Source organism: Pholcus phalangioides, unplaced genomic scaffold (assembly GCF_987345545.1).
Source record: "Pholcus phalangioides strain wild (caught in Gottingen) unplaced genomic scaffold, Ppha-v1.0 ptg000004l_1, whole genome shotgun sequence".
Classification (NCBI taxonomy): domain Eukaryota; kingdom Metazoa; phylum Arthropoda; class Arachnida; order Araneae; family Pholcidae; genus Pholcus; species Pholcus phalangioides.
In genome coordinates, this window is record NW_028301597.1 from 24,533,665 (window position 1) to 24,550,580 (window position 16,916).

Sequence of the window (16,916 nt, forward strand, 5' to 3'; positions counted from 1 at the left end):
TTTTCAGAATTGATAAAAAACATTTTCAGAATTGATAAAAAACATTTTCAGAATTGATAAAATTTATTACTAGAATTACTGAAATATTCCCAGAATTAATGAAAAGATTCATATTTAACAAAAAGATAATTTCAGAATTGATGGAAATTCATTTTTTTTTATAAAATAATATTTAAAGGTTAATGAAAATTCGTATTTGATGGATTTATAATTTCAGAATTCGAAAATTCAAATCTTATGAAAAAAAAAATGTCATAACTCAAAAATTCATATTTGATCTCAAAAATAAATAAAATTCCCCAATAATATAGGGGCTTTTTGTCCACCTTCTATCCCAGTGTTGGCCATGGGCCCCTACGCAAAGACGTCACAGTGGAAATGTAGATAACGCCGTTTGACTTGTCGGCCCTCGGGCTTCATGGAATTTTTTTTTTCCTGGCCCGTAACGTCTCAAAGGTTAAAGACCCCTGAACACAAGAGAATGTTATTTTCTGAAGATTGCATCCGTCGTACTGCAAAACATATTGTTTGAACATCGGGCCGCAAAAAAAAAAAAAAAAAAAAAAGAGATAAGCTCCCGAAACTGTGTATAATAACCTTTTATAATTTTTTTATAACTCACAAAGGAAGGAAGAAAGATATCAATGGAATTAGCCATCAATTTGGCGACCGTGAATATTTATTGGCGACTTCCTGCATTTTCGCTGATTTCATTTTTGTTTTTCTTCTGTGTCTCCACAAGCGAGGTTGTTGTTGGCCAGGAAAGAGCGCCGAGGCGTTTTTTAGGCGCTCCGCCTTGTTGCGAGGCGGGTAGGTGTAACGCTTCTCCTCTCTACTATTTTATCATTATTATTACTACAGTATTTCCACGATAAATTTCGGATAATTGCGCCTTTGAAACAACGAAAAATGTGCAGCATAAGCCAGCAGCAGGATCTAAGTGTTTTGTTTTCAGCCGTTTCACGGGGCGGAAGAGAATATTTTGTTTTATTCGGATTTTAAATATTACGGACGCAACAAAAAAAAAAAGAAATAAGGACAACATGGTGAGAAAAATGTGTGTTTTTTATTTTAGAAGGTAGAGGATATATTCTAACTGAGGTGAGTACTGATTTATGCATTTCTATTAATTGTGTGTGGAGAGCACCCCCTTGCACACGTGGTTTTGTTTGTGTACGTTTTGCGAGTGAAATGAGATCAGTTGCAATGCCCGGAAGGAAGCTTTATCGGAAGCTCTTCTTCCCCACCATCAACAGGTTTTCGGTTGTTCTATTTTATTTATTTTTTTTTTGGCGGGGGCCCCTGGCTCTGACTTAGGAGGGGGGGAGCCGTCTTTACCTGACGCGGGGCTCGGTGCGAAAATAATAGCAAGGCCAGACAGTCTTAACGATTTCTGGGGATCCATTTTTTTTTCTACAACTGATTCAGGAGTGTATATATACCTTGAGCCCATGATATTATATATATATATATTTTGCAGGGAGAGGCGTTCGCAAAAATTTATAAATTTATTAATGAATATGCAAGAATGCTGAAAAAAAATCTGAACACGTAATTAAATGTAAATTAACATGAAAAGAGAGATTTTTGAAATTAGCCACTGATGTCTTGACGAGTAGGAAAATCGAACGGGGGTTCTTAAATTACTAAGTGAAAGACTCATTAGTTCTGAAATTATTTCTTCCGTGAATCTTTCATTTTTATTAATTCCCGGGAGAGGTAGCATGCATTTCTCCCATTAATTCTTGAAGCGTGTGTTTTTTCCATTAATTCTGGAATCGTGCATTTATCTTCCATTAATTCTGGAATCATGCATTTCTTCCATTAATTCTGGAATTGTGCATTTCTGCCATTAATTCTGTAATCGTACATTTCTTCCATTAAATCTTGAATCATGCATTTCTTCCATTAATTCTTGAATCATGCATTTCTTCCATTAATTCTTGAATCATGCATTTCTTCCATTTATAATGTGTGTAGAATCACGTATTCCTTCCATAAATTCTTGAATCGTGAATTTCTCTGATATAGGTCCTGTCACTATTTTTCCACGTGTTTTTCTTTCATTAGTTTCAAATTCTCATCAAATCTTAATTTTCATTACTTTTCTTTTTTAATACTTTCATACTTTTGTGCGGATATCTTTTAGCATTCCTGTGCATTCTGTAATAACGATGTGTCTTTTTTGGAATATGCCACCTTTCCATTTTCAATCTGAAATAAATCCGATAAGAAGAAACGGTAGAGCTCCTGGATGGGTGAGAGAGGAAGAAATGGCGAAAAGGGCAGAAAAAACAAGAAATTCTGATGAGACACACACACACGTCCTCTTAACTTGGGGTTGGGTCAAAAACTCTGTTTTGTGTGGTTTGTTAGTTGGTTAATTTTGACAGAAAAAAACATTTTTTATATTGACATGCCTTAAAATTGATGAAATTTTAAGTCATGGCTTTTAAACAATTACAACTACAATATGAAATACATAATCAACATATTTCATAAATCCATTATTATACGGCAACTAATTATACTGAGGCCCCCCATTATCATACGGCCTAATTATACTGATACAGCAACTCTAGTGCAGTAGTTCTCAAACTTTTGTCAACCGTGGCTTCCTTGCCCAATTGCTGTTGTTTTAAAGAACAACCTCAAAGCATAGATATGCGCACAAATCAATATCTCCAGCTCGCCGCGATGCCGCTGACACATGTAGGTGACGCGTCTAAGAGTCACGACACACACTTTGAGAAACATTGCTCTAGTGCCTTAGGAGGTCTCAAGCCAGAAAGTTCTTAACCTTTTGTGTTCCGTGAACCCCCTTACACCAAGGGAAGGCACGAGAAAAAGTTTTCTCCCTTGAGAGACATCGTTTCGGCACCCCTTCGTCGTACAGGCCGCATCAGTAAAACGGTCTGTTTTAAACGGTAAAAATCCACACACACACCCAGCTCTGTTCCTAGCTAGATAAAATGCATAAAAAAATTAGAGTTTTCTCTACGAATCATTCCATCCAACAGCGTTAATAGTTCGAAATTTTTTACAGACAAAACGTTTTTTCTAAGTTCCTCTGTGCAATTATTTTTTACCTTTACCTCGGATTTCACTCCCCTCCTGTAGCAGCGCCCCGTACGGCCACACATGGAGCTGCTCCTGCTTTGTGCCAATAAAATGAAAGCCACAGACCCCTTGTACCGGAAGATGAAGTCCACGCTGCTTAATGGACTCGGGGGGGTTTTATGATAACACTAATCGAATGATAGCTATATCCGAAAAAGTTTCGTTTGCAATTATGGTGACCATACATCTTGTTTCGTCCAACGGGGAGTATGCTGAACAGGTATTAGTAAAACGGGATAACTCTGTTCTTCTTTCCCACATAATTGGTCGCAATGTGCTCAAAAAATGTTGTCCCTTTTTCTTCTTTTAAATTATATTTTAAAATGACACTTTTTTTCCTTTGAGCAACCTGCAATTTTGTTATCCAGCCATTGTGAAGCGTTAGAATGAAAATGTCTCTAATATATATCTCTAATTACATTTTTTTAATGTACACAATACGTTTCATAGACCCGTTGAGAAAGTCTGTCGGGAAAACAAATTTGAATCTGGTCAACTAAGAGAAACTGATCAAGAACTGAAAAGAAAGATTTTTTTAGTCATACATTTTTTTTCCTTCGCTAAAGAAAGACCATTGAAAAAAGAGCTTCACGCGTACATAGACCACAGCGAATACTACGGACTGATTGCTACGGAAATGCTTGTCAACTTAAGAAGGGTAGGGAGAATATTTTCTAGCCTCCCCTACATAGTCTTGCAGCCTGATACCGATGACTTACAGGGAAGAAATAATTTTGTTCAAACCTTAGGCTTCAGGATGAGCAAAAAAATTTTCGATGGAAAAAATGGTAGCATTATCCGAAGTCCCGAAAACTATACAAGCGTTTCCCATATCATGACATTTGTCCGTTCCATTCTTTGCAAAAGTGATAACAATACCCAAATAACATTATCCACGATTCTAATAAGCGGCGTTGACTAATATTTAAGGTACTGTAAATGTATTGGTTTTTGTTTTCAGTTGTTTTCTCATCCATGCTCATGGACCCTTGAAGGTTACTACTACTTAACCTTACATGCATCTCGTGCACATTCGTCTGCGAAACTTCTAATGAATTAATACATGTTAGAATATATGCGCGTACGTGTTGTGAACCTAATATGAAATTTGTTTCTGTGTAATGCATGTTATATGTAGTGCTATACCAGCAACTTTTCTAACTATAAGTGAAGTGTAATGATTGAATAATTGTATCATTGTAGGCCTGTCGTTCTCTGTGGCGAGACTTTCTGACAGGGAAATTGACTCGCATTCGCGACTCGAAGTTGGAAACCACATGAAAACCAACTTCAGCCTAACCACCACTGTGGCGACGGTGGGGATTCGAGCTCGAGTCCTCGCGACGCGAGTCCGTCACTATGACCTTTCGACCACCACAGTGGATACCCTTGAAGGCTTCCAAGGCAAGTAGATAAGAATTTATACATCCCCCGATTGCTAAAAAATATTTTGTGGGAAATCGTTGAAAATTTGCATGATTACCATGTAGGCCTGTCTAAGTGGTTACTTCACATTTTCAAGTTGATGTCGTAAGCCGATGGGAATTTCCTCTTGTCTGGGAAAATAAAAGAAAACCAACACACACATGAAACCGGCATTTTATTGCCTATTTAACAATCACGATTCTCATACTCGTAATCATGCCAAGGGCTTCTTGCCAATTTTTGCCAGGGAATGTCTCTTTGAAGTTAGCTAACAAGTCTTTCTTCGCGGCCGTCGTAGGCGAAGGGGGCTCGTTGTGAGTTTCACTCGACGTTGCTTCTCAGTCATTTACATCATTATCACCATGAATTCGGGAGAAATGACAGGAGTACAGGAAATCGGGCGAAGAGGAAGGAGAACAAAAATTTGAGCTCATGTGTGTGTGTGGCTTCTTTTAACTCTACATAGAGCGAGGAAATAGAAATGTCTCTCCATACAAGGCTCCATTACCATGGGCTGTAGGGGGCTCTGAAACTGAACAAAATCGGAAGCTCTAATCTTTCTACATCTTAATTGTTTACCCGTTTGTGACCGCCCTGTTTCTACTGAGCGCAGACATATGCACAAAACATAAGTAAAAATAAAATCTAGGCATTTTACCGATGCCACCTCCGAGTCGGAAGGTACGCAGCAGCACTACGAACGCATAACACGCACACCCCAGACATTCGCGCATATTTGGGAATCCGTTCACTTTCTTTCATTCACCACCACCAGGATTTTTTGAGGCATCTGGAAAGGAGGAGTAAACTCATCGCCCTACATCTTTGAATAAAAAAAAACTTATTCTGCCGCTCCAGTTACGTCTAATCGTTAAAAAACTGGATAGGGAAATAGCGATTGGCTAAAGCGATAATACTGACGTCACATTTCAGCTCAAAGATAGTGGGGGAGTCAGCTCAGGGTTTCAAAGTGTTAGGATATTTACTCGTTAGTGGGGAGGCTCTAGGAGCAAACGTGTAATTTTGCCGTCAGCATAAAAGTCTATGATTTTGTAACTATGTGATGGTTTTTTGTTTCTCCTAAAATATACAATGACACCCATGGCCCCCACAAGGGGTGGGCTGACAAGACTCCAGCCCAGGGGCCCGAGACGATTTTCACCATTTTTGTGCTTTTTCACGCTATAAATTCATCATAAAGGGGCCCGTGAAAGATCCCAGCCTAGGGGGCCCTGCTCTAGGATGTGGGGGTCATGATGACACCCCCCGAAATTGCCACTAGGAGCGATTTTCCTCCCCAGTTCAGCCGAGGCCTGGTGTACCAACCACTCGGTCCCCCCCATCCGAAAAACTTCATTTCTTTGCCCCCCCCCCCCCACACTTCAAACATCTTGGGCGATTACATATTATCGACACAATCATGACAGGAAATTGTAATATGTCGGTGATACGGGATCAACGTGCGTGGGTGTGTTAATTGATACAAAAATAATCGGCAGTGGCTCCTAGAAAAATTATCAATACTGTGGGTGGGAAATACAGAGCAGAAACGCCATTTAAATTCAAACTTATTACAGTAAAATCGCAGTGCATTATAATGTATTTCACAAAGAAGAAAAATCGCACATAGTGAATCCCACTTATAACGTACCCACTTGGTGCGACTTTTTTTTCGTGGCCCCCAACTCTTACTACTACTTAACCGTACATGCACTGCTTAAACATTCCTCTGCAGGATTTATAACGAATTGGTACATACAGGGACGTGTTGTCAGAGGAATGTTATGATACAGGAACGTGTTATGCTTGTTTCGGGTGACACTGGTGCCGCCATCTGTCTTCCATATTTTAAAGAGATGACGACAAATTATTTATTTATGCAACATTTTTGGCGCAGAGGCCTACTTACATAACATGAAAAATGCATGGATTTAAGTATCGATCATTTTTGTTACACCACGGTAATTTTTTGCACACTTTGGACCAGGACCTAAAATTTATGGCCGATTTCGAACGGCAGATTTTTTTTTACACTTGCCGAGAGGTTTGTGTGCTAACCCCCCGGTGTGGGACTTCCTGAGGTAGCAATCTTTTTCAGTGGTCATGTTATCGCCGTTTCTGCTGTACCTCCCAAAATCCCACATCGGGAAAGTTTCTGACAAGGATGAATCAGGTATCAAACTCGTCACACCTCTATATATCCTTTGGTACTTAGCGAGTAGTTTATCGACCTGGCCCACCGCGCCCCGTAAGTTAGCAACGTTTTAAGCTGGTGATTCACTGTATTTATACCTGTATTGATAAAGTGTTGCTCAAATTACTTGTACAGCCACAATTTTAGTGGAATTGACGAATTCAGTTAGGCTTTGTTGGGAAAAAAAACTATCTATTTTTATCAAAAAGTCTGCCAAAAAAATGCAAAACAGTACAGACCACGTGGCCACCCTTTGTCCCCAGTGATTCTCAAACTTTTTCTACCGGCGGCTCACTTGTCCAGTCCTCGTTTAACAACGGCTCCCAGAACGATCTGGAAAAGTACCGCTTCATAGCACTAAACAAGGAGCTAATTAAGGTCACCAGTCCTCTTCTCGCGAAGCCCCCTAACAAGTATTGGCGGAAAACAGCCGATAGTCATTCGATTCTCAGCCATCACGTTGGGCATTTTGCCTGTTGTGGCATTGTATTTGTATTTACGGCGGCAGTCATTTTACAACAACTGTATGGGTGCGTAATAAGACGAATATGGGGTTTTATGGCATAAGTAAATAGAGCATCTTCAGAAAGCTTACGGGGGGGGGGGAGATAGGGATAGTACACAATATATGACATATGTAAAATGAGCCCATTATTTGAATCCTTTTCAATTGAAGGTATGTTTCAATAACCGGAGAAGAAAAAGGCCTAAATAAGGACTTCTTGGATATGCTATAGAATGTTTGCTGATGGTGCTTCTTAAATTATTACTATTCAGGAGATACTTAGTTATTCGTATTTAATTTCAAGATAGTCAGGCAGTTGCGATGGATTGTATAGTCAATGTATTTTAATCTACAGGGCGTCCATAATTAAAAGATCCTATTTTAAAGTAACCTACAGGTGAAACCAATCAGAAAAGTGAGAAATTTTGTGGAGGACTTCATGAAGTGATGGGAATTTGTTTCGGGGGGGGGGGGGGCATTAGTTACACATGTCACCACCAGAGGGCGTTTCACTTTGAATACCTGTAGTAAAAATGTAAGTTTATGTGATGTCACGCAGCTGTTGTAAAACCGAGAAACATTCGCGGAGATCTTGTTTCTCAATGTGTTTGCTGCTCACAATGACGATAAGTTTGCGAGATCGCGCTTTCTTGGTCAAATTGTTATACCAAAACAGCAATTCAGTAAGTGCTCTACGGAAATATCGTACTTGGAAGAGGATTCGAAAAGGTCCAATGAATGTTAAAAACCTTCGGAATATGATAACGAAATTTGAAACCACAGGATCGTGGGCTGTTCGTCCTGGAAAAGGAAGAAAACCCGTTTCTATAGACGCAGTACAGGAGGTTTCGCTTCAGGTAGAAGAGGACAGAGCTTCAAATTCTCGTGGTAGCACTAATGTCAGGCGTGTAGCACAGGCTTTGGATAGGACACGTTCAACTGTCCATAAGATCATGCGGAATATCCACTGATATTATCAGTACAAACTTCCACTTGTGAAGCGGTTGCTTCCACATCATTATGACGCTCGACTCCGGTTCTCATTGCAGTTTCTAGCTCGCGTTGAAGTCGATTCCGAATGGCCTTGAAATATCCTCTGGATAGTCGAAGCGCATTTTCACTTGGATGGTGCAGTCTATACTCACAACTCTGCCGAATTTGGGAACCAGAAAATCCGCACGCTATCTTAGAGGTTCCGTTGCCTTCACCAAAAGTGACGGTATGGTGTGGATTTGTAGCATCATTTATTCTCGTTCCTACTTCTACGAGGAGTTACGTTCTACAGGTCCATTGACATGTTCGATCACCGGGAAGCGATATGCATTGCTGTTACAGAACGAAATTGTTCCGGCTCTGCAAGCACGTCACTGCCTTGCAGACCCAATTAATGTGATACGGGGCTCCTCCACACATTGCAGTATGTGTGTTAAGAATGTTCTTAAAACGCATTTTACAGAACGTGTCATCAGCCGGCACTTCCCTAATCTATGGCTTCCCCGGACCTTAATCCATGCGATTTTTGGCTTTGGGGCATTTGAAATGTCTGGCAAGTCGTGACAATCCAAGAACTTTACCTGACCTTAAAGGCAGCATTTCCTCGCACACACTTCGGTCAGTTGTGGAACATGCCATCTTGCGATTTTACATGGTATCTGAAAATGATGGCCATCATGTGGAACATATTTTGTTGCAGTAACAAACCCCGGGCCACGAAAGCGACTGTATACCAAGTGCACAACACACCGAGAATTCACCAGGTAGGGCCTCAGAAAAATCACTTGGCCCGGGGGCCTATGGATGCTCTTTAGACTACCCCTGGCCTGCTGCTGCTCTCGTCCCTCGCGCCTGCCCCAAGTCCGGTCCTGGAACCAAAATTAACAATAATTCACCGACTTCTTTTCAGACGCGGTAAATTATGATTGACTGATCTTCGATTTTCAATTGGTGACTGCACTAATTTTTATGAGGGTGGGGGAGGGATTGATAGTCCAAAAATTTACTTAAATTTGATCCTAAATTTAAAAACAACTTCTGACAACTGAGAGAAACTCTCTGCTGGTTTTCATCATATCAACAGTCACAGGTAGATTCATATAATGATTCATATTAAAACTTTTGTGTGTTCATGATTTTTTTTTTTTTTTTTTGAAGATTATACGAATAACTACTATACGAAGCTGTTTTGTGCGTTCTTTTTAACAATGAGAAATGCTTTTACCAATGAAATAAAGATTTGATATTTAGGAGTATTTTTTTTTCGTGCATGTAAAATATTGATTTAGACGTGTATTGTTTTAAGTCACATGCCCGACCAGGCATGTACATTTTTGGAGATTTGTCCAGCCCTGGAATGTATATGTTACTGCCAAAGCCCGAAGTTTGCGGCCAATTCACGAAGTGCCCGGAGATCCCTGGCTAAAGCTCGATGTGCTGATGTAAGTCTGCCCGGTAGGAGCCAAATCCATTTTTTTAATCGCCAAACGTGTGATACATGTTTATATACAGGGTGATTCAAAAATCAACGTACAAACTTTTAGGAGAGATAGAAGACACAAAACATGCGAATGTATGACCCTCGCTGTCCCCATAAAATGGGAATTATGAATAGAAATCCCAACCTGATTAGCTGGAGGATAAACGAAAATGCAGGAATGACAAGCAGGGCCGTCTTAAGAGCATCATGGGCCCCCGGGCCAAGTGGTTTTTCCGAGGCCCTACCTTATAAATTCTAGAAAATTTCAACCGGATCTCATTTTTGTGAGGCCCTTCTTTCCCTGAGGCGTTAAGATGGCACTGATGGCAAGCCAATAACGAGTGGAAAAACTCTTTATTTAGTCGGAATTACTCGACATTGTTTCTGTGTCTGTTCGGCGTGCAATTTGGTTTCAGCACGATGGGGCTCCAGGTAATTTTTTTCCGTGTCGTACATGATTACCGTACATGAACAGTAAGCTTGGGCCTCGATGGATTGGGCGCGGTGGACCCATCCCATGGCCACCACGATCGCCCGATTTATCTAGCCTGTATTTCTTGTCGGGGACCCTGAAAGCCATGGTCTACGAGACGCTCGTTGACTCTGACACCGACCTCGCCGCAAGAATCTCCGTCGCAGCTGCAAACGTCCGCGAAATGCCAGATATTTTTGAAAGGGTTCGACAATCAAAGCATCGCCGTTGTGAAGCGTACATAACTATGGATGGTAAGAACTTTGAGCGCTTGTTGTGAAACTTAACATATACACGTACTGTTCTCGTGTAAAAAGTATCTCTAAATAAACAGTTTTTCCACCCATTATTAGCTTATCATTTCTGTATCTTCGTTTATCCTCCAGCCGATCAGGTTGGGGTTTCCGGTCAAACATTCCAATGCGATTCTGTTTTGTTTTTGTGTCTCTACCTGCGATTGCGACTGCGATTCGATGAGTTGCCATAGCAAAAAGGGACATAATTATCACGAAAAAATACGCCAAATCGACGATGATCCCGAATCATGTCTTTTGTTATCGGACTTTGGCCAGGGATCACCGGACACTTCGCGAATTGGCCGATTTCGGGTTTTGGCAGTAACATACTGTGTATATTTTTTTCCCCCTCAATTTTAAAAAGTACTAATTTTTCTCTTTCTCTCCGATCCTATAGACAAAATGATTGGCCTACCGGATTTATCGTACCCGAAATTTTATCGAAGATTGAGTATCCAGAATATGGACTTGCTGAAGCAGAGCCAAATTCCACCAAAGATGCGTGAAATAGCCATCCTAAGCGGATACCGCGCACCGAAATGTTCGGCAGTGCAATGCGCGCTGAGCGTCTTCATGGCTACTAACGAGACCTTAAATTTCTGGACTCATTTCATCCCCTCCTTCTACTTCATATGGCAGCTCGTCATGTTCTGGGATCTGCTCAAAGTCATCTCGGATCCCTACACGTGGCCGTTCGCGGCCTACATGTTCAGTATTTGCCTATACCCGCTGACCAGTGCCCTGGCCCACACGTTCTTCAGCATTTCCGACGTCGCCAGGCATTCGTGGTTCTTCCTGGATTACGGCGCCCTCAATTTCTACGGATACGGGGCCGGCCTGCTCTACAAGGCCTACGTGTTCCCGGACGAACTGAGACACACCGTGTTCGGGGTGTACTTCCTGGAGGTCCTGGCCTTCCTGTGCATCATCGGCACGATCAGCGCCTGCGTCTCCAGGTTCGTCGACAACCTCGTAGCCGTGAAGTCGATGCGGCTCGGGGCGTTCGCGATGCCCTGGGTGTGGGACGCTATTCCTCTGGTGTACAGGTTGTTGTACAGCGAAGATCTGAAGCCGGCTGCCATGGAGCATTACCTGTTTCAGTTCATGTTCTCCTTCCTCATAGGCTTCTTCTACGCGTCGCATCTTCCAGAGAGGCTCGCCCCGGGCAGATTCGACATCCTCGGCAATAGTCACCAGCTGCTGCACGTGTGCGGCATCCTGGCAACCCATCACCAAATGTCCGCTGCGTTGATCGACATGGAAGAGCGGAAGGGTTTCATGGTGACGAACGATTACGTCCTGCCCGAATTCTGGTCAATATACATGAGTGTGACGGTGTTACTCAGTATAATACTAACGATATTTGTGTTCATCTGCTTCGCGTGTAGGTATGAAGTCAAAATCGCCGAGAGTGGGAAAAATGACGAGAGGAAAACTTTTTGAATGTATATTTACAAACACTCCCCCCTTCCCCCACCCTTCAACAACATGTTTTATTGTTATTGTTTGAATTTTTTTTCAATGGCGAATTGCTCTGTCAGCGTTGTTATTGTTTTATGACAGACATGAAGTTTTATTGTTGTTCATTTCTTTCCATGTTGCGCATGAAAAGTCAGGCTTTCCCCGATCATTCGAATCTTCAAAAGTAAAATTTCAATCACGTACACATAGGGTTGCTAGATTCCAAAAGTACGAGACTCTTTTTCGCTTCATGTTCGAGTTGGCGGTTTAAGAGATAGATGGCGCCACCTATTACAACTACTCAACCGTCATATGCATTTCTCTACAGAATTTCTAACGAATTGATGCACATTGGAATGTATGTTCTGAGGGGTACATGTGGCCCTAACATAGTTGTGTTGTCAGAATTATGCATTTCGTGTTCTACTAGTGCCACCATCTGTCATCTCTTACTTTGAAGTGGAAATGGCAAGTGCCTGAACTTTCATATTATTTAAAGAATGGCAGCCCCCTACTGACATGTAATTGTGTGCCTAACTCTGGCCTTCTCTCATATTTATCTTCAATAGATGGCACCACCTACAACATAGGACTTTTCGTTACTATGTCAGTACCGGGATCTCCTGCACGAAGGACTATTTTCTTTATACCTAGGGGAAGAAACTTTTGATATCAGAAAGTTGTGGGTTGTTTCAGGGCTGAAACTAGAAGGGGGGACAACTGCCCAGCTGAAAATTTTAGGGGGGGGGGAATAAAACACTGCTATAAAATTATCAAATTTTACAGTGGAAAATCGTGTGACACGTCTAATAACCCTCTCCCAAATGTATGAAATATGGAGGGTTTAGAGCCCAAGTGAGCCTAGTCCATTGAATTGATTTCAAGAAACTGGTTTTCTCAAAGTTTTTTTTTTGCGTAATCATTTTAATGGTGCACCGTTCATTCTAATGCTGTAGAATACGGCATTGTAATGAACTAAAAACTTGGTTCACGGTAGCAATGAAAAAATATTACTTTTACGCCTATTTTGCACAGAAAACCTCACAAAGTAAAAAAAATGGACTTGGTTCACTTGTGCACTGAGTGCTCCAGAATAACATGGTTGAATCAATTGTCTCTATTGGGGCCATTCTCCAAAAAGAAACTTCTAGCTGTGGTCTTACAGTCTTCTTCAAAAAAAATCTTGGCATAGGAAGTTAAAAGTTAACCCACAATTAAAAGTTAATTCAGGGAAAATAATTTAATGCCAGTTTTTCACTTTAGATTCAAAAGATAGGTGGCTGCACTTGAATAACATGCATAAATTATACACGTAAGTTCCACACTAAATTCTAATACAATTCTCTTCGCAATGGTGATGGACAGATTCGTGTACGGTTAGTAAAATAAAAACACATGCATGGTGGTTAGCCATTACTATCTGTCGATACTCCATCATTACAACTCCACTCACAATTCAAGAATATAGACAGCAGCAGCACCAACTTCACACACACAACACTAGACATGAATACAGACTAATAGGTACACATGTAACTTCCAGCACAACTCAATTATCTCTGAAAGAGTAAAAACGGTAGTGAATTGCACACAATGGCAATAGAAAGAGGGCTGTCCTCAGTTTTAAAATTGAATTCTAAAATTTAAAGAAGTGTGGTCTGTCAATCAACAACATCATTGGAAGGATATTGTGCATCGACAGTAGGAAATATTCTTCTGTAAATAACTCAAAAATTTTGGTAGGTCTAAAATTTAAAATACGACAAAAACATGCATACCACACACACAAACAGCAGATTTCTTTGAAAAATACGGCACAATTCTGTAGATATATGTGGGATATCTGGCAATCCTATGCATCCAACCATTTCTACCAATAAGGACGATTCCAGATGTTTGTTGCCAATGCTGTGATTATAAAACGAAAAAGTACAAAATGTTATTCCATGTGGTGCTTGCATAAAATGTTTTTACTTTTCACAATCGGGTTTTTATTGTTTTTCAATTTCTATGATATTGTTATGTTTTTCTTATCTTCATATAAAGTATTTTTATATATATTTAAATTTTTTTCAACGTCAAATTTTTCTCAAGCTTTCTTAATTTACAAAAAGTATGTCAAAAAAAGTGACAAAGAATTGAATATCAAAATTTAAAATTTTTATATGTATCATGTACTGATGATTTTTAGGTGCTTCTGCAGATATTTTGTTTGAATATTTGATAGAAGCAATTTTGTCATCGCCTGGAAAATTAGCCTTGCCATTCGTGTAATGCACAATGTTGAATTCAGGGAAATAATAAATTATAGATATTGTTTGTTGAAACCTTTGTTTTTTTTTTTAAATTGGCGTGCTTCCTTTTAATGACATTTTCTGATGAAAGTATTTCCATTTTATATGAATAAACGTAATGCAAAGAATTTCATCACAGAAGTATTTTTGTAAATGTAGTGTAATATATAGACCTAGTGTGGATACTCTTTTCTCTCTTTCTTTTTTTTTGTTAGTGTTGATCAATATGATTGTGAAATATTAAATTGCTTTTAATGTGAAGCTGCTTTAGTTGATTTTTTTTTTACAAAACTGGATGAATATGTTAAAAAAAAAAACCCAGTAATATATTGCAGAATTCAAACTGCGAGGCACTACTGTTTATTCCAGGGGTGGCCAACCTTTTTCCAAACAGGCCAGAATCAAGATTACTTTCAATGTGCATGCCACTCTACAAATTTTGACACGCAGAACATATGTCCCATTTTTACAGGGCACGAGCATTCTTTCTATTCCTGCAAAATATTGTTTGACTGATCTCTCGATTTCGTGAAAATGTTTAGTTTTTCAACAATCTTTTGCATTCAAAGTTGTTTTTATTTTTGAGTCATGAATTTGATTATTGCAATGCAGATTGTGTATGTAGCCTAGGTATATTGGTAGTAATTCATCTTCCCTTCTCAATATTGGACAGAGACACTACTACTTAACCGTACATGCATCTCATTACAGGAATTTCTCTACAGAATTTCTAACAAATTGGTACATGCCGGAATGCGTGTTTATGAATTTAACGTGAAGTTTCTTTCTGTGTAATGTTTTTTATGTGTAGTGCTACTATCTGCCATCAATTTTTTTAAGTTGGGCATAGACACTGGAACCTGCGAACTAAGAGTGCTTGCCCCCCCCCCCAAAAAAACTTGTGGATATACGTCATTGTATTATACAATGCATGTCCCCGATATGGACGATCCTGTATCTCGTGCACATGGGATGTCCAGCAACTATGGCTAGAAATGAAAATCCAAACAGAACATATTGAATAGAAAGTCATCATATAGTCAGGGCAGCAACTGGGGAAGGGGGAATAGGCAGGTCTGGTGCTCGAGCGCCAGACCAGAAAGGGCACATATTTCACCCTTCAATATTACAAGGATGCACATGTAGGATATATACCCTACATCTAGTTATTCTTTTACGAGTGCCTACCATAGTAAATATAGGTTTGGCAGCCTACAAGACAATCATTCATAAAAAAAGGATTGTTTAAAAGTTGAAGAGAATTTTTTTAAAGCGTTGCCACTCCTGATACCATGGTGTGCTACTTGTGGCATGTGCGTTGCAGGTTGGCCCTCCTTGATTTATTCAATTACATTTGAGGTCAGACAAAATTCACTAAAAGCTCAAAATATCTAAATAACAATAAATACATTTGGGATACTTTATTCTCGAATTTCGGGGAAACACAATTTTTCAAACGAAAATGACTAACAGCAAATTGAAAAAATATATATTATTACACTGCTATCTTTTACACTCAATAATTTCCTGCTGTAATAGAAGTAGTGGCATATAATTCACACGTTAAATTCCTAGGTGCTACCTTTATCAATAATAATGAAATCTTAAGGAATACAAGAAGTTTTTGCTCATGGTTCATTTTATAAAAAATATAGATTCTTTTATATGTACACTATTGTCAGAAAAAAATTGTTTTATCGTTTGTTAATTATTTTTAATATATATTTTCATCCTAACTTCTCGGGAGGGGGGAACTGAAGGTATATAAAATATTCAGAACTTTGTAATCTGCTCTAAGAAATGCTAATGTATATTTTCTTATAATTCTGCAGTTTATAGGCAGGAAGTTACTTTAATTGAATACTGAATAACTCTCTCTCCTAAACGAGATTTTTTTCCTACTTTTTCACTAAGGGTATGGGGGTGCTTCTTCAGTTGCACAACGAGTCACATTAAGTATGCACAATGTAATATTGAATAATAATTGGTTATATATTCTGTAAAATGTAGAAAAAAAAGAATTATTTGTGATTTTTATGGGTTTTATTAAACGAACATCGTTTGATAGGAAGGATTATGCAGACAATGCTCAAATTAGAGAAAAAAAAATTAATACAAAAAAAATAGAAAAAGCACTAGTAAGTATAGAAAGAGAGGAAAAAACAATTTTCAACTTTACTTTCATTCATCAATTTTGATCTAATATGTACCATTGTAGGATCATAAAATTGGAGAGAATTCAACCATTTAACACAGTGATACCTTGGCTAACAAAGATAATTTGTTCCAAAATCATGTTCCTAAGCCTAAACACGCTTTAAATGAAAATCTTTCAACTCGATCTAGGCTCAAACATTTAAAGGCAAGTTTCATAAAACAAAAAGAGAAACACTATAAAAAAACAATACAGAAGATAAGAAACTGGAGATACCGTATATACTCATGTATAAGTCGATCCCCCCCCCCCCCACCACCCTTCAGGACCCCCAAAACTGCAATAAATTGAAAACCCACGTATAAGCCGGCCCCAATAAATCTGCATTTCAGAGAAAAAAAAAATCCTATATTTTCATGCAAAATGAATAGCTTATGCAAATTTACAATAGAAAATGATTCACACTTTTTAATCTGTTTCTTCTAAGTCTCCAAGCTCATGGTAATCCATCAGATCATCAT

At 39.3% G+C, this 16,916-nt stretch overlaps 1 protein-coding gene across 1 annotated transcript; it reads left to right on the forward strand.

Annotated features, from left to right (window-relative positions):
• Positions 1-743: 743 nt before the first annotated feature.
• On the forward strand, positions 744-14,501 carry LOC149086954 (membrane progestin receptor gamma-like). Its single transcript, XM_089231160.1, has 3 exons — positions 744-810; positions 4,324-4,524; positions 10,883-14,501. The coding sequence occupies exons 2-3, from the start codon at positions 4,398-4,400 to the stop codon at positions 11,926-11,928; spliced, it is 1,173 nt and encodes a 390-aa protein (XP_089087286.1). The 5' UTR covers positions 744-810; positions 4,324-4,397; the 3' UTR covers positions 11,929-14,501.
• The last annotated feature ends 2,415 nt before the right edge of the window (positions 14,502-16,916 follow it).